The 18,470-nt window shown below is 38.9% G+C and overlaps 1 protein-coding gene across 1 annotated transcript; it reads right to left on the bottom strand.

The window, feature by feature from the left end:
* Window positions 1-706: 706 nt before the first annotated feature.
* Window positions 707-6,615, bottom strand: fam96b (family with sequence similarity 96 member B). Its single transcript, XM_015381372.1, has 5 exons — window positions 6,394-6,615; window positions 6,066-6,145; window positions 2,458-2,583; window positions 2,296-2,341; window positions 707-911 (listed from the first exon to the last, which is right to left on the bottom strand). Exons 1-5 carry the CDS (start codon window positions 6,518-6,520, stop codon window positions 811-813), a joined length of 480 nt encoding a protein of 159 aa, XP_015236858.1. The 5' UTR covers window positions 6,521-6,615; the 3' UTR covers window positions 707-810.
* Window positions 6,616-18,470: the final 11,855 nt, after the last annotated feature.

The following is an 18,470-nucleotide window of genomic DNA, read 5'->3' as shown; positions in this document are numbered from 1 at the left end:
TCTGTAACATTGAGAAGAGAGCAGACTTCGACTGAAAATTTTAAGAAAAACAGGTTTCACGCCACTCCCCCACCCTCTCTGCTTCACTCATGCCCCACCTCCAAGCTCCACCCCTCTCACAGCGTGTGTGAGCTGTGATTGACACTCCATCAGACGCTCCTCTGGCTGTGATTGGTTGTTTTGTCTCGTCCCAAAATATTCTTTCCAGATTGCAATACAGGCAGTAGGCGGGACCAATTGAAGCAGTTTTTTTTCACAGGTTACATATCACATGTACTGCTGTCTGGGCATAGGGACAGTTTTAGCCAATATGATTTTTAAAAACTTACAGACTTCAGCTTTAAGACTCTAATGGTGCTCACCGACCCCGCGGGCTAAACTGCATCTACTCCGACAGAGAAAAATGAAACGCTGATGATGAAAAAATATTAATATTACCACTTAGACATTAGGCGGTAAATGTCAAAGTGGTGATTTGTCTAAATGGCAGCATGTGACCCCCAATAATATGGCCAATGAGGGCTTTCAACTCCTTTTTTTTCTTTAATGAAAAACTAATAGAAACAGTTTTTCTCAATGATTTATTTAATTAAAAACAGAAATTATGCGTATTATACACAGGTAACAACAGCTGTACATCAACACTATTTAAAAAGAAGCTTTTGCTGCTTTAATGACAGGTTTCTATTTCTGCTTTTCTAATTTATTTGGATTTGAGTACCAGCAGCAGCTCCAGGTCGGGGATGATGTCATGGAGAAAGAAAGAAAATATCAAGCGGTCCTGGTTTCTAAAGCTAGATAACTGAGTGATTAGATGGTTCTGCTGGACAGGCATTGGTTGACCACCTCCAACAAAGACGAGTTCTCCAAAGCTGCCGCCACGCGCTCTTTGTCCCCCAGCTGTTTGTTCACTGCAGAAAAAAGCAGAGAATGGAAATTTTACATTTCTGGATTCTTCAAACCAAGTTTTACTTTTAAGAACTGCAAAGTTAAGAAGTTTTTTTTTACATTCAATATTTTCACATATAGACTTCCATATAACCTCTTGGTCACCAGAGGTCAAGTCAAATTTGATCTGCTCAGTCTGCATATATTACTATGGGATGAGTATAAGGAAATAATGGTGCACATTTTTTTTTTATAAAAAATGTTTAAAAATTTGAGATTTTGGTTAAAACATTGTGTCTTTTTAAGTAAACCAGTTCAAGTTAAATTCAAGTCTTGAGTCGGTATAAAAATCCAGGTCAAGTCACAAAACAGTGCAGTTTTCCAACTCAATGTCAATGGAGCTCATAGAAACCTGATTATGAAAGGACATCTATACCACGTCTGAGAACCCTCTCTATGTTTAATCCTCAGTGCATTCAATCTTTAGATTTTAGATTGGATCCTCTAATTGTGTTTTTAACAACTAATGACTCCAATGGACCTCATAGGAGGAGAGACAGAGGGCACTGAGGTCATTGAGGACAACCTGCTCCCAACCAGGTTAACTTTAATTCATAGGGAAAACTGCTGTTCCATCCGTTGCATTTCCGAATTCTCCCGAGTGTTGCAAGACTTTACATGACTGAATAAAGTGAATGTGATTGGGCGATTATCAAGAGGGCGGGATTGTTGGAGCGGAAGGGTTGGAAACAAGTTTGATTGTGGCCAGTTTGTCGGAAGCATCCTGCTAACCAGTTAGCAACTTAATGCTCCCAGGTTCCCAATGGGAAATTCCATTGGGACCAAGTAGCACTAAATTGGTGTCTTAGCAACAACACTGTCATGTTTCCTCTGTCCATGCTATGGACAGAGGAAACATGCAAGAGGAGGAGAGTTTAGTGTCGGAGGTCGTGGATGAGTCTCCTCCGTCATATATTTTTTATTTAGAGGAGGAAAGCGGGGATGAAGATGTTGTGTTAGAGGACGCCAGGGCGGCAGAAGCTTGGTTTGGTGTAGAAGGCTTCCAGCCGTACATGTTTGAGCCCTTGCCTCGCAACACTGCCAGTTCTGTTAGCTCTACGCCTGCTGAAGACACAGACGTCCATCCCCGTGAACACTGGGACGGAACTCAATGTGAAAGGAAATGATTCTTATGTCTTATTTCAGCTGTTGCGTATATTAGCTGCGACATATGAATCAAGATGCTAGGTGAATACGTGAGTCTGATGCAAAGGTGTTCAAGATCCAGCAGGTGTCAGTATAGAACAACAGAGTGAACAAAGGCCTCCTCTACCATCACTGAAGTTGACCTCTTTAATATTCTAGTTAGATATCCTCCTTTAATTCCAGAGCTCAGTGTGTTCCTACCTGCTTCCTCTGAGGCGTGAGTTCCAGGAGTGATGTGAACGTCGATCTGATTGGTAGCAGAGTCAAAAGTCAGAATTAAACATACTGCAATCTTTTAAACAATAATTCATAGTATTAAATATATATATATATAAATATCTAAAGGCAGAAAAGCAAACTAACTTTGAACCTGTCAGGCAAGGAGCGCAGGAGCTTGACTTTGATTGACAGGCCAATGAGGGTGGCCATGCTGCAGTGCGGTATGGTGGGAGTGAACTCCACGCTCACCGTGCTCTCTGGATCATTGACCTGAAGAGGAACACACCAGAGGTCAGCTTGCATCGATGTAACTACAACCCGAGTCGCAGCGCAGTGCGCTTGGTCACCGCTGGGCTGAAACTAACGATTATTTTTCAAATCCATGAATCTGTCCATTATTTTTTCTGATTGATTAAGAATTGGATAACCAAAGATTCCTTAAAGAAGACGTTTTAAAAATTTAAATAGGTGAAACTAAACCTGTTCCACTTGAGGAGTTCTGAATAGAGCATGTAGACTGTTGAAAAAGTTTTTTTTTTTTATTTTAAAACAAAAAATGTTTATTTTTTCTGTTTTCTTTTAAAATGTTGGTAAAATTGCAGCTCAAGGTGGGTTGCTCCAGTTAAGGATAAATCGATTACTAAAATAATTGATGTTTATTTCAATAACCGATTAATCACAATTAATCCAATTAATTCCCCTCAAAAAGAGAAATAAAAACCATCCATCGGACTTTGTTTCCAAGTTTGAAGACGTTTCGCTTCCCATCCAGGAAGCTTTTTCAATTCAGAATGTCAGAAATAGCATTGAGCTCGATGTTTTATACAGCAACCCAATAAAGCGTTGTTTTTGTTTTGAAAACATGCAAATTGGAACAGACTAAAAGGTCATTTTGAACCAAAAAAATTTCTGTGAACCTTCACCAACATAATCCAATTACTTGTTTCAGCCTTAGTTAGCACAGTTTAATATCTCTATCGTGACGCTGAGGCACATTTTAGGACAAAAGGTTAGTTGGTCTCAGGAAATGATGGAGTTCTTTTCTTTCCTTTTTTAAAATCATTTAAAACAAACAAATCAAGGAGATATTGGAGTTTAACAAAGCTTTGTTTTAGCAAAGGTTTATTCTGCGTAATCTAAAGTGTAACATAATAAACTTTCACTATAGCTGTCTGGGCTTAACTAATCCACTTTGACTCACAGTGAATCATGGGAAACAGAGGGATGTTGGATGTTTTAAGTGAGAATGTAGCTTCATTAAACTCAAATATCTGCTCAGTTGGTCAAGATTTTCTTTTTTAATATTCTAGACCAGGGGTCAGCAATTAAAAATCAGCCGGGTCTGAATAAAGAAAATCATCAACCAGTAAAGGTCAGGAGACATTTTTAATTATAATCTGTAATTTAAACTGAATTTAACACTGAAATAAAATTAGGTTTTTATGCATCCATGTTATACATTGAATTTTTAAATGAAAAGTATTTAAAAAAAAAAGAACATTTGTCCAATTGTTTTTTGAAGCAGAGAGCAAAAATCGTTCAGTTTGGTTTATAGACAATTTCCTGATTCTTTTTTCTTATTTTTTTTTAAAACACCTGAAGTGACCGTTTGTTTCGTTTTTCTGTCTTAATGAGAGCAGTGGGCTTTATGCTGCCCTGCAAGGCTTTAAACCTGGGTTTGAATGGAGACAAAGTCATTCTAAAGCACATATCAAGGAGCTCATTTTGAGCCTGGATTGATATTCATTTTTGATTATATTAATGGGAGGGAATCATGCTTCACAGCAGCAGGTTGAGCCAAACATACTCTAAATGTTCAGGGTCATCTTTGAGCACCATTTCACTTTTCTGTCACAAGTTCACCGTGCTTCTTCCATCAGTCTACAATTTCTTTCAGGTTTTGTCATCATCGTTACCCATTGCCCGGCTTGCTACAGGTTTGGCTGCTGTGTGTAAAAGTAGCAGCAGCAGCAACCCAGACTGACAGCAGCTCATTGGCTGATTGGCATCACATGCAGCCTGGTGCCGGAGGGCTTTACCGTACAAACAGGAGAAGAGTTGCAAGTAAAGTTAGACACTGCCTTCAGACAACATGGGGTAATTTATAAATGTTTTAAATCAGGTTGGGTCCGGATTAGCCAGCGGGTGGGTCCGGATTCGGACCGCCGTCCTCTAATCTGTGATTGTATAATCCAACATTTTTAATTGAGGTTGTGAGCACATCAGAGCAAAGCGAAATCCTCGCTCTGGCCTTTGAATTGAAAACAGCTCCACGCTCCACCATATCTGTTCCGCTCGCTCCACGTTCTGCTCACATGCTCTGGTTGAGAGGCGATGTTCATACCTCCTCTCAACTTGCACATCATCAACCTGACCCAGTGAGACGTTTCTCTGATCCACCTGCAGCCACTAAACACCAATGCAGCAGTGATGATGTGTTTTATTGGGTAGAAAAAACAAACAGCTCTGACCATTGGCCAGTTTGAACTAACGTGGTTGTCCTACAGACACTTTCGGTAAAAATAACTTTCAGAAATACCTAAATATAAATGTATTTTAAATAATTCTTTGACGTCTGAAGGCAGCTTGTTGCTCTGGTTCACAGGCTTAACTTTCTGAAGGACTGGTGTGGACACGTCCCCACTAATAATCTCTGCTTTTTTCCCCCCTTTCCGCTCATTTCATTTAGCCAAAGGAAACAGAGTTGGGTGCAGTTATCTGTGTTCAGAGCGTTTTGAGTCAGTGTTTATTTTCCCTCTCTACCGTTGCTCCTGTGTCCCGCCTCTGGGTGTTACATCATCAGATGTCGCTTTGAGACCGCATTTCACTGCGTACAAAGTAGCTACATGACTGAAAGAAAGACACACAGCAGCACTCAGTGAATATTAACCAGCAGCTACTTCGGTGTTTAAAGAAAAGTTAGGAGACGGGTTGGTTAAAAAAATTAGAGATCGTGCCACGGAAAAATCTGTTCGTTAGACATACAGAGCATTTTACGCTAAAAGAGGCAACAGATTGTACATTTATACAACTTAGTATTATAATGCAAGAAGCTTGAGAACACAAAGTTTGTTCTTCTTTACAAGTTAAAAAAATCTGGGCTTCTCAGAGGACCATAACTCCCAATTACAGGTTAAAATCTGTTTTTATTGTGTAGAAAGAATCAGACTGCAGAGCTTCTACAGATCTTGAAATTTAGTTTCTAGCATCATTATATTAGTAAAGAGTTTATAAATCTTTTTAAACAGAGCACAGAGAGAAGTAGGGAGAGCTGCAGATCAGATTTAAAGGTGAAACAGATCCACTGGGATATGCAACATGCATTAAAATATATCTCCACGTTTACCAGAAAGTTTACAAGAAAAAATATGCCATGTTATATTTAAAATGCAGCATTTGTATATTTTTTCTGGATGGAACTGAAATTGTATTTCTAGGGATGCATCATATATCGATTTCAGCATCTGAATCGGCTGTAACTATAGGTCCATCAGCCACCATCTGAATCTTCTCACCAACTTTTATCAAAGTTACTCCTTTGCTTTGGTTTTACTCTGGCCTCTCAGAGTAAAATGGACTGAAGACAAATGCACGCCGCACTTTTCAGATTTTTAGATAGAGAACATAACAATTAGAAACCATAGCTCTAATTTTCCTCCAAATAGACACTTATTCAGCACTCCTAGTCGCTCTGTTATACCACATGCCGTTAATTGACTAAAGTTTGTGGATCAAACTTTCCAGAAACCGACCTGAACCCGAACCTGCTCCACCACGTTCAGCTCCTCCAGAGACAGCGGATGTTCCGGGTCATTAATGGATCGGATCAGATGTGATCACAAGTTAAAGATCATCAAACAAAACATCTCAGTAATAACATTAATCAAGTAGGCAGCTGATGTCACGCATCACGGAAACAGAGCAGCTGTTCCCATCCATTTAAACAATCTAAAGTTTTGATTCTTTTTTTTTTTACATTTTCTATCAACGCTTCAATGGAAAACAAGAATATCAATTTGAAGTTATTTAAATGGGTTAAAAGTATGTCCAAAAGTGTAGAAATGTGATGGAGAAGGATATCGAATATCTCGCGGTCGTCGATGGGGTCGTGAACGTCTCCATCCTCTTCGCTCGCCGTAGGCAGCCTCTCCCCGGACCGCTGGAAGATCACCGGGTTAGCGTTCTCCAGCTGGACCCCAGCGGACATTTTCACGGTTTTATACCCTTATAAACATCAAAAGGGCTTTATTAAAACCACGGTGCTGCGCTGTGATGCTAGAAAAGGCAACCAGACGGCGCACTTCCGGGTTTAGGAAAAACAAGAGAGCGTCTTAAAGGAACAGTTCACTTAATTTACGACACTAATAGAGCCGTACGAAAACTTTTATCATTAAGAGAATAAAGAACTAACGGTAAGTTAAGAAAGGTATAGTATTACGAGAATAATGTGGAGATAAATTTAAATTCGAAAAATAAAGAGCAGGGGCGGACTTACCATAAAAGGCAAAGTATTTAATGCCCAGGCCGTTGGGGCCCCAGGGTCCCTAACAGGAGCGACCCCAGCAGAGTCCTTCCTATTTCTTATATAAAATCAATCAGAACATTTTTTATTTTATTTTTATGAAATCAGACAACTGCATAGTTCGCTTATTCCTTGACTTATGACTTTATTTTTGCAGTTGTACTACTTTATTTAGCCTGATAAACCAGACTAAGAAGAGGCGGAAGATTGTTGATGAGAACAACCGTTGTTTTTCAAACCATGTCTGTGCCTATTTGCCAACGCTCTGACCAACTGACTGTGACGTAGGAAGCGTGACAGAAAGCTGGTGGGAATGTGTAAACTAACAGCCTGTCAGTAAAACGGCGAATATGTCCTACTTAAAGATGAATGAGTGTCGAGCCTCTTCCTGGTCGCGTTTCAACGAAAACCCCAAGTCTAATCCTTGAAAACAAAGCGTTATGTGTATGACCTCATCCGCGCGCTGGACTGGAGTTGTGACAGGCAGCCTGGGCCACAGGCGGCTACGCTCTACCCCTTTTATTCATTCAGCTAGCTAATCTGAATCGTTCAATTCCATTTGGAAAGCAAGATCATCTGTGGTAGTAGCACTAGACATCTTCCAGGCATGTGAGGAAAACTAGCAGCAGTTCAGCGGACGGATGAATGAACGGTAGCCGGCGGCGCACAGATGACGTCATACACACTCCACTTTGTTTTTAAAACATATAAATATAAAAAATATAACCGTGGATGTCTGGGGGACAGTGATTCGGCTACATGTTATGAATGCTGGCGTACCATAAAGAATAAATTTACAGTTTAGTTTGCGCCTTCAAGTCGTTTGCCTATAGGAAGACGTTACTTGGCTATAACCTAACAGAATATCTTCAGAACAGCTCCAAATGACACAAAACTCATATGGGTGAGTAGAACATGATGTAATAACGTAAAATCAAGAGCCCAATGTAAAAAAAAAAAAAAAAACGGTGTTCCCCTTTAAGTAAATAAATAAAATTGTTCTCCCAGGTAAATTCATTTAATTAGACAAAGAGGCAGTTTTCACTCTTACTCTTACAGAAAGGCAAACAGGTGTTATGCTGAGAAGCGCATGTCTAATTAACAGGACTTATACCCAGCTACAGGGGACCCTGGGCTCTGCAGGCATGCGCTTCTCAGCATAACACCAGCCCCTTCTTTCCGGCATTCTTCTCTACCAAAGTTCTCTCTCTCTGCATAAGACACAGATCTAGTAAAACTTCTTAGAGTTTCAATTTTGTAAATTGTTAGATTGTGTCAGGGGAGTGTTGGTCCAGTGGGTTACAGCAGTGCACTGGTGCTCTGAGAAGGTTGCAAGTACTACTCTGTGTTCCTGAGCAAGAACCTTAACACCACACTGCTCCCCGGGCACAGCACAATGGCAGCCCACTGCCTATTGATGTCAAATCAATAAAGTTCAATTAGTATAAATATTTATTTATTATTTAGATTGCAATGCAGGTACATAAGATAAACAACGTGAAAACACACACAATTTACCTTGAGAGACTTTTAAGGTTTTCTTTGGAGGGTTGATGGATCTGAGTGCCTTTATTTCTCTCAAGCCAGCTGGGACACTAGTTGTTCATTGCCTTAGATCAGCAGGACCTTCACGAGTCTTGGAGGTGACCTACTACCATTTGCTGTCTTGCATATGTACCACCATGTCCAAGATTTTCCATTGTGTCCCTGTTTTAGTTTAAATAAAAATGGTTAATTTTGCTGTTTCTTTGAAACAGCGCCGCATAACTTTTAGCCACTAGAGGCATTAGCACATTGACTTTCAGGTTTAGCCCCCCCTAAAAGCAACTGGTAACACTGCTCTTCTGGAAAATGAGCTAGTCTCCCTCTATCGGTGTGTATGATTTCAGAGGCTGTATCCTCCAAGGATCCGTACTACCTGGACTGCTTCCTTGGAGGTCTTTCAGGATAAGGAGGCAGGAGGAGTTTTTGCTGTGGATTCAAACAGGTCCAGCCTTCTCCGGCTTTCACCACTCAGTGTACGCTCTGTCGCCTAGCAACTGTGAAGTTGACGCACAAAGCAGGCAAAAAAGGGATACCTAACTTCGACTACTGTTCTAGGGGCTAATTAAATTTTTGAGGAGCTTCAGCAGCAGTACCGTCGTCATGGATATCAGATTTATAGTCCCCACACTGCAGAGATATCGGAATCCGTGCTTAAATGCCAGCCAAAAGCAATGCAGACAGATAAGACCTTTCACTAAACCAAACATTACCCCCTAAATATCAGACCAACTAACCATTTAAAACAACAATTCTCATTCATTTGAAATGGAAATATTCACAGACTTATAATATTCTGCACTTCCAATATTCAACCCTTTTCAATGCCTTTTCCCTTACACAAGGCTACGTAGGATACATTGGACCTGTCCTTCAAAACAAGCAAAAAGAAGACTGCATTCGTCGGCCGCATAACAAGGAGACTCCCAATCCGAACAGGCCTCGGTGGTACTCTACAGTATGAAGTAATTGGCCGACAAATCTGGCCTTCAGAGGACGCAGCCACTCAACTCAGCATGTGTTTTAGAAACTGATAGTAAACCCCTTTTGACAAGCAGATGGAGAAGTCAGAGTTACAAGTAAAGACAAGAAGACATTCAACTCTCTAGATTAGATCTTACATCAGAAGTTAGCTAGCTCTGTTTTAATGCAGAATCAGAGGAGAAGCAGCAAGCTGTTAAAGGAAGAATGACCCTCTACTGTTAGAGCAAAAATCCTGACTGATTCCAACACTTGAGGAAATGTACATGTCTCAGCCTTCTCACAACACTGACAGGGCTACTATACATCATAATGTACGTGTGTGTTAGACCATTAGTTCCTGTTTTTCCTGGCTCAACACTGAGCTCCACAGCTCTGTTCAATCTGATGTTAATCAGCAGCTGGAGCCGGTTCTGCCAGCGAGCCCAGAGCAATACAGCTGATGTGTTTTTAATGAGACCACGAAGCTGTTGACAGCTGGTGCACAACCTGAGATATAAAAAGCAGCAACGGTCAGCAGTATACGACCTCCTGGGAGGAATGTTTCACCACCTGTGACATTTTAACATTTACTCACACGGATCAGACTCCAGGGAGGCACCAAGTTTTGACAAATGTGGTATTTTAGATATCAAACAACTGTAACACCTTTACCGCAGATCTACTGCAGACTCTGTGCTAAAGGAAAACAAAAATGTTGGAGACAAACACACAAAGTTACATATTTCAATATAAGTTTTTCAAATGTCTTAAGCATATTTACTTTTTTGACAACTTAAAATCCAAAATTTCAATGCATTGTACTATAGTTTAATGCAACAGACCAAAATATATTGTTTGCAAGTAGAGAAATGTTTCCCAACCTTTTTTGACTTGTTTATCCCTTTGGGCATTTTGTCTTACCATGAGTATCCCTCTCAGTCAAAAGTATTGATGCCTGCCCAATAACTAATTTCTAAATAAAAAATATTCTGTTTAATTGTTAAAACTTAAGCATTTAATTCTTAAAAAAATAAATAAAAATCCACTGCACTTTGTTTGCAAGTTTGAAGATGTTTCATTTCCCATCAAGGAAGCTTTTTCATTTCAAAATGGAAACAAAGTCCAGTGGATTGTTTTTTTTAAACTATTTTGGAATTACTATGACTGAGAATCTTCACCAGCATATTTGACATGTTATTCTTTCCAATTCGAATAAAAAATGAATATGATATGACATAAATATGTTACCCCGAAGCTAGAAAGCAATCAATAAAAGAAAATAAAATCATACTATCAATCTCCCTTTATGAACCCGCAGCTGCTCTTAGTAACTCCCCTGTAATCACATTTAAACTTGAGAAATTAGGAACAAAATACTGAACAAAAATTATAGCCAGACTGACTCCATTTATTTTACGTTTTTTTTTTAAACATTCATGACACCTGAGCTTTTTTGATGAGCTCAGATGTGGGCAAACAGCTGATATCAAGCTGTTCTTCATTGACGAGTAGAGAGAAGACACTATTGTTGAGAGAAAGACAAACGAAGGTCCAGGTAAAGTTAAAGTTAAGGTAAACAGGATCTGCTAAAGGATCTAAGGGCCCCCATTCTTAAAATAGACACTTCATACATATTTGGTGGAGAAATAGAAAAGAGGCCAAAACTACATTAATATAAAAACATAAAGATTATTGCCTGTGCTTAAATTTCCTTTTTAAATTCCTGTGCTTTGATCTAAATATCAAACAATCTAAAATCTCTTTATTGATCTATAGCAAAATATTTAAATCTGATGTAATAGTCTTGTAAACCCCAATGGATCAATGTAACACATTGTAATCTATAGTCTATGTGTTGTTCAAGCATTGGGAGTCCCCTACAGTATAACATAGTCAGCCAATAGACTGTTTCTAAAGTAAAGTAGATGCTCTGATCAAATGAGACAGAAAGGAAACTTTAGGGCTAGGTGAAAAAAACAACAAATGACTGAAAACTGACACCCAACATTACCTTAAAGGGGAACGCCGTTTTTTTGTTGTTGTTTTGTTTTACACTGGGCCCTTGATTTTAGCTTATTACATCATGTTCTACTCACCCATATGAGTTTTGTGTCATTTGGAGCCGTTCTGATGATATTCTGTTAGGTTATATCCAAGTAACGTCTTCCTATGGGCAACGAGTTTAAGGCACAAAGTAAACTGTTCATAATTTATCATTTATGGTACACCAGCAACCATAACATGTAGGCAAATCACTGTCCCCCAGACATCCGCGCTTATATTTTTTATATCAACATTTTTTAAAAACAAAGTGGAGTGTGTACGACGTCATCCGCACGCACTGGCTACCATTCATTCATCCTGTCCGCTGAACTGCTGATAGTTTTACTCACATGCCTGGAAGATGTCTAGAGCTGCTACCACAGATGATCTCACTCTAGAAATGGGATTGAACGATTCAGATTAGCTAAACGAATGAATAGAAGGGGCAGAGCGCAGCCGCCTGTGGCCCGGGCTGCCTGTCACAGCTCCAGTCTGCATGCGTGGATGACGTCATACACGCGCCGCTTTGTTTTTAAAACATATAAATATAAAAAATATAACTGTGGATGTCTGGGGGTGAGTAGAACATGATGGAATAACGTAAAATCAAGGGCCCAATGTAAAAAAAAACCCTGTTCCCCTTTAAAGTTACCTGCAATGCATTAGCAAAAAGTCATGGTATCATTATGCACCCTGCACTTAAAACCCCATCAGTGCCTCTTTTTGAGTCACCAACATGTGTTTTAACATGTTCAACCAAAAGCCTCCAAAGTAAATGCTTATAAAGCACAAAGACTCCTCCAGTAATCAAAGATTTGGTCCAAGTCTTTGGATTATGATGTTTTCTAAGAATTTTCAAAGTTTAAGAATTTTCAAAGTTTAAAGTAGAACCTAATAAAGTTTTAAATTTTTCTTATAAAACATTTCAAACCTTGTGATGTGAGCATAAAAAGAAGAGAGGAAGACTTTTCAAAAGCGAGGAAAGTAAAGTTGGGAAGGGAGGAAGTAAAGACAGGCGAATGATGAATGACGGTGAGTTAACGAAGTGCAGCAGACCCCATCCTGCAGAGGTGTTTGTGGTTGATCTCATTAGAGGTGAACTAACATCTCCCCTCTCAGTACAGCAAAGCAATCACACTGAAATGAAGTCGACCCCAGCACTAATTGGCAAGAGCTGCAGGTCTGAAACTCTTCCTCCTAAACAGGTTTCATCCCAATCATCATTAGCATTATAGTCGACTAAAAATGTAAAACACTAATGAAAATCTACATGTTATACACACTTCAGACATTCTTATTAGGCAGCTTAGAAGTCTGCAAAACTGTGTGCCATGGAGGCCCTGAGAGTCCAGAGATAAGCACATAGAAGCTGAAGGTCTACAGTTCACTTAAAAAAAAATTCAGAGAAATGTATTAATTTTAAAGAAGCATTATGGAGTTTTATAATTATACAGCCACATTAGGACAAAACACAGAACTGCAGCATTCTTATCCTTGTTTTGTTGTTGTTCTTTTCAATCTTGCCATCAGTGTCTGAGTTGAACTGGATGCTTCTGAGTATCCACAAAGTGCATCTTGACAATTATTACGTTTTGATTGTTTGCTAGCTTTGACCCATTCAACATGGACGCATTTTAAGTTACATGAGGTGAACAGTGCGGGAATTTCCGACCCAAAGTAAATTTAGGAAAACAGGCTTATAGATGCTGCCGATGCATCATCCTTTTTTTTCAGTTTTCACAGCACTAGTGGCTCGTTTTTTATGGGAGAGGGAAAGAGACATGCGGCAAAGGACCACAGGTCGGATTCAAACCCGTGACAAGTGAGCTTGTCGCAGATATTTTTGATTTATCCTCAATATTGAAACGAGGTCTGCGCTATGTTATTCCACGCCACAACACAAGAGGGACAATCAGGAACTTGCTGTGGGTCTAGATACGGCGGAGGAGGTGAGAAAGTGGCGGCAAGTTTGTGCGACAACGGAGGGACATGAGAGCAAAAAAGAGCGGCGATCCATGTGGAAAAAGGGTTCCAGCATTCTCCCGCACCTCACTCTTCTAGCTGGTCCAGATTCACCAGTCGTTTTCCACAATGGCGGTCATACAAACAATACAAGCCGGTAAGGTACCAAACAGGAAATAAGCATAGTGTAGAGCGGATGTAGATCTGATGAATCTGAGGCCTCCTGTCTCTGGTCACCAACAATTTTGGAGAGGTGCAGCAGAGTGTCTTTGGAAGGGGCGGAGGCACATTTGCATTCACTGCGACACACGCAGATATCCTGGTTTCTGAGTATTAAGGCCTCCTTACATGGGTTGTGTGCGCCAACCACTGCCCCACCAAAGCACACCCTGCCGGTGCATCGTCTAATCAAACAATGTTTAAGTCATGAGAGCAGAGCACTTATGCTCTCAGAAGGTTGCAAGTACCCGATTCCATCCCCACAGCTTCCACTGTGGCTACCTGAGCAAAACTCTTAACCCAACACTGCTCCCCCGGCACCACACAGTGGCAGCCCACTGCTCCCCAAGGGATGGGTCAAAATGCAGAGAATGAATTTCCCCATTGTGGGAAAATGAAGGGATTTACATAAAGGTTCAAATAAAAAGGTTTTTAAAAAATATATTTTTCAGTAAAAACGTGTGTAATGTTTTTTTAAGAATAACATAGGTGATTTTTATAGGCAATAATCTAAAAAAAAAAAAAAGTAGAGACAGTCTTAGATATTGTTATTGCTTTTAAGCATGAAAACATCATGAATATCAAACATCCTCCCTCCACTGACAGCTGCTGGCAGTCTTGTTCTTTCATGAATGTCAAACAGCCAATACAGTCTCTCTTACACAGTAAAAAGCAACAAAGACTAAGGAGGCAAAATACAACCTGGAAATTGATTTGTATAATAATGTGTATGGCCTCGTAGTGTGGTTTGAAGATGGCTGGATTAAAGTCTCACTAGTAAACCTCTGCTATGTAAATGTTCAGCATCATTAGCCATCAGAAATAATAGATGGTACATAAAGTTAATAACTTACATGATGGAAATAAATTCATGAGAATCATGAGGTTAGCTCTTGAATTGTAATTTAGATATTTTGATAATTGGATAATTGGATTTAGATACTTGATAATTGGATAGTCAAAGGCTCCTTAAAGAAGATTTAACAAAAATTAGACCAGGTGAAATTTAAACCTGTCCACTTGAGGAGTTCTAAATATAGTGCAAATATAAAGACCACTTTTTTTTTTTTTAAATCTTAAATTAAAAATCTTTATAGGTAAGAACATTTTGATATAATTACTGCTCTAAGTGGGTCGCTCTGTCAGCTAAAGGTATGTTTTACAGTCTCTATACTCAAATTAATGATTAATCAATTACTAAATTAGTTGAAAATTATTTCTACAATCAATTAATCAGGTTTAATCCAATTAATTGTTTCAACCTTAAACTAGTCATAATTAATAATTGTGAAATCTGACTACTTAAAAGTAACTTTTAAAGGTTGGTAAAGAATTTTCAGGCATTTTAAACTGATTATTTCTGTCTCATGCTTTGTGCATTGCTTTAGAATCTAAATTCTTGATTAGTAAATACAGAAAAAGTTTAGAGTGCAGGTCTTCAATAGGGGGTCGGCGACCCCTTGGGGGTCCACAGAGGTACTGCAAGGGGGTCGCGAAAGTTTAGGTTGATTACACTTTTTTTTATATTCCCCCCTGCAATGTTTTGCACTTATTGAAATGTATTTAAATTCACATTAACATGAATTCAGCACACTGTAGTAAACAGATAAATGGAGGCAGAAGATGTCTTTCAGTCATCAATGCTCACATTCAGCGACACACAGGAGCTCTTTCAAGCTGAGCCCCGTTTCATTCACAACACCTGTCCCATCAACCAGGAATCACAATCAGAAATACTTTATTAATCCCAGGGAGAAATTACTTTAGTTACATTACTCCATCTGTAATAGAGTGACTATAGGACCAGTTTGATATAATACAATTTCATACAATATTTATAATTAGGGGGTCCCCGCTCCATCTCAGCATCAGTTTGGGGGTCCTTCGCCTGGAAAACGTTGAGGACCCCTGGTTTAGAGAAAAATCAAAAATTAACTGGAGAAAGGCCTAGAAGTTGGGTACCAGAAAATAGCCCTATCAGAAAAGGATAGAGAACATCTACTTATTTTTACTTTACTTAGAACCAAATTCTGCCGTGTTTTAAAAGGCCATCACACCTTTTCTCTCTGGGCCAACAGTGTCTGTCCTGAGACTGACTGAGTGGAAATAGAAGATAAATGAATAAAAACATTTTCAGGGAAGGCAATAACACAGCCTCTCTTAGACCTAGTTAATCAAGGTTTTGTCTATTATTAAATAAGAATATGAACAATTGGAAAAGAGCAAAAAAGTAGCAACATGTATTCAAATGCATTTGATTCATAAAAAGGTTTGTAAAGTGAACAGTCAGTATGTTGGTGTAAAAAGTTAGTCGGGGACTTAATTAAGAATGAGCTTTGGTCTAATGCTTTATTTGGATTTAACAAGGACATTCACCATGGTAAGTAATACTACTGAAAGCAAATTTAATTAAATGTCATTTTCTGACACGCTGTAAAGCAAATGATGCCATGCAAACTATGTGCTGAATCCATGAGCCACATAAAGAAATCCTTTATGACAGCATCTCAACTGAAACCTTTTACCTGCATCTGTTGGATCAGATTTGAGGATACATTTTTTAAAAAGGTGTTTAGATAAAACCCGGAAATTGTATTGAATGGCAAAATGTCTGGATGGTATAAATACAAAAGAAAACGATGCTTTGATCAGAGCTTTCAGACATTTGCTAGTGGTCGATTCCTGGAAGTAGATCAAAGCTTAATGCACATTGTTACTGGAAACAATACATAATGAGCTTTTTCTATTTTTTTCTACAAAAACATTTGAAAGTTGAAGAAGATTGAAATCTTTATTCGTTACACCGTGTTTTCCTCAGATTGATTCACAAGTTCAGCTATAAAACAGAAACCTTCTGATTTTGAAGTGGATGGGTTATTCTGTTACTGTTTTCCTTCTGCAGCTGCGTTTCAAAGCCCTTTTCTTCTGCAACACTTCTGAATCCCTTTGCAGGGCTTTTTTGGAAAACCTCCAAAGCTGGCATGACTCTATTATCCTTCCAAAAACCCATCAAAGTTTAAGAATCAACCATTGATGCCTTGTCTGATCTCACCATGAGGAAACAATATAAAGAGAACCCCCTGAAGACCAAGGAAAAAAAACATTCTTGAGGTCCACTTTTTTGGCTCACATTAAGGCAAAAAAAAAAAAAAAAAAACAGTAGGTAAAAAATAAGGCAGATTTTGCCATTTTAGCTTTAGGAAAAAGAGGCAAGTGCCCCGTCAGGAATTTGGGGCCCCACGACAGACACTGATATTGAAATAAATAATATACACATACTTATTAATATTAATTTACTTTACATTAAAAAATCATCCTCTCAAAATAAAAACAGCTAAAAAAAACACATTTTCTTCAAATTTGCCATTATTTTGGATTTCTGAAAATCAATGTCACAAAGAAAAACAAGAAATGAATGTGCTGGTGATGCAGAGGTCCAACTCAAGGACCTCAAAATTATCTCAGCTTAAAGTCAGAAAGTTATAGTAATCTTGAGTGTTTTTAAAAGCGTACTGAGCAAAATAAATGGATCAATTCTATAAAGAGCCATCTTCGACATGAACTGACATGAATCCAAACATCAAATCATCTTCAAAACATAGAAAAATACACACAATTACAATGCATTGTTTCAAGGATATTATTATATGTGATGGTTGTTTGTACCTGTGCTATTTTTCTGTTCTTTCTTCTCAATTGTAGAAGCAGACCCCCACCCCTACTTCTCCCCTACTGAATTTTTTCCTTTTCCTTTCCTTTTCTCTCTTTTTCCTTTTGGTTACCTTTTTTTTATGTCCATTGCATTTAATATAGTCTAAAATAATATCTAAAGTGATATTTACACCAAACAGAATTTACACAGCTGGAGAAAAGGATTTCCATGTTATCCCTATAGATGGGGGTTCAATACGAAGCGAAAGTGGTGCATCTAGCAGGAAAAATAGCATGATTTTGACAAATTCTGCTAAATTAGCCAGTTCGGCTTTACAGGCTAGCCTCGGCTAGCCATGGCCTCTCCATGCTGTGTCTCTCTGGTGAGCTTCTCTGATGTACTTCTCAGATATTCTGGCTGCTCATAGCCTCTCCCTTGCCTTCAGCGCCTTATTTTCCAGGTGCAAATACTTTGTTCTTGTGCTCTCTCTACAGGGTTCTCAAAAAGATTTCCCACTGCTTCTGTCAGAACTCTAGAACGCTCTGTCACGTTCCCTCTGTTTGGTGATTTATACCCCAAAGTGGGACAGCACGGCCTCAAACTGGGTCACAGATAGGTGAAGAACTGCTGTAAACGGCTGTCACCCTGACGTAGCTGGATGAGGTGGGGGTATTCTCCATTCTGGTTCTGTCTCTGGAGAATCTGGTGAATCTAGGGAAAAAAACAAAAACATTGTGATATAAATCCTTGTCAACCATGTTGTGGTAAAACTAACATTGAAGGACTTTTGTCCGCCATGCAGGATTCACATGCTGTGCATTGATTGGCTTTCGCTGGCCAGATGAATAGAAACAGATGAAAATGGAAACATTTTTGCAGGTGTTGCATTCACTGTGAATGCACATTAATAAAGTTTTTTACATACATAACACCAAGTGGAGCATTTTTGCAAAAGTAGTATTGCTTCAGTTGTGAAAGTAAATGTGTAAGGCTTTTCTTTGGCACCAAGGAAATAATTGAGTGCTATATTGCTAGACAGGATACATCTAAAGGGGAAATAAAATAAGATAAGTGGCAAACTTGCCTTTTCCAACATTTATTCCAGCCTATAATTGTGCTGTTTTCATGCTTGTTTCTAGGTCTGCTAAAGCTATAGCAAACATTTAACTTAAAGGAATAGTACACCCAAAACATGATTAGCCTTCATTTTCTACTCACCCCCATGCTGAACAACACTTTGGAGTACTTTTTTGA

The sequence above is a fragment of the Cyprinodon variegatus genome, unplaced genomic scaffold, assembly GCF_000732505.1.
Source record: "Cyprinodon variegatus isolate N-32 unplaced genomic scaffold, C_variegatus-1.0 Scaffold232, whole genome shotgun sequence".
NCBI lineage: Eukaryota > Metazoa > Chordata > Actinopteri > Cyprinodontiformes > Cyprinodontidae > Cyprinodon > Cyprinodon variegatus.
Note: the sequence above shows the minus strand (reverse complement) of the source record. Positions and strands in the feature narration are given on the sequence as shown.

Excerpts from the sequence above, each read along its gene's own strand:
- fam96b (XM_015381372.1), bottom strand. The coding sequence starts at position 6,520 with ATGTCCGCTGGGGTCCAGCTGGAGAACGCTAACCCGGTGATCTTCCAG. Across the intron at positions 6,146-6,393 it reads CGACGACCGCGAGATATTCG|ATCTGATCCGATCCATTAAT; the intron begins ATATCCTTCTCC and ends ACTTGTGATCAC. Across the intron at positions 912-2,295 it reads TCACGCCTCAGAGGAAGCAG|TGAACAAACAGCTGGGGGAC; the intron begins GTAGGAACACAC and ends TTTTTTCTGCAG.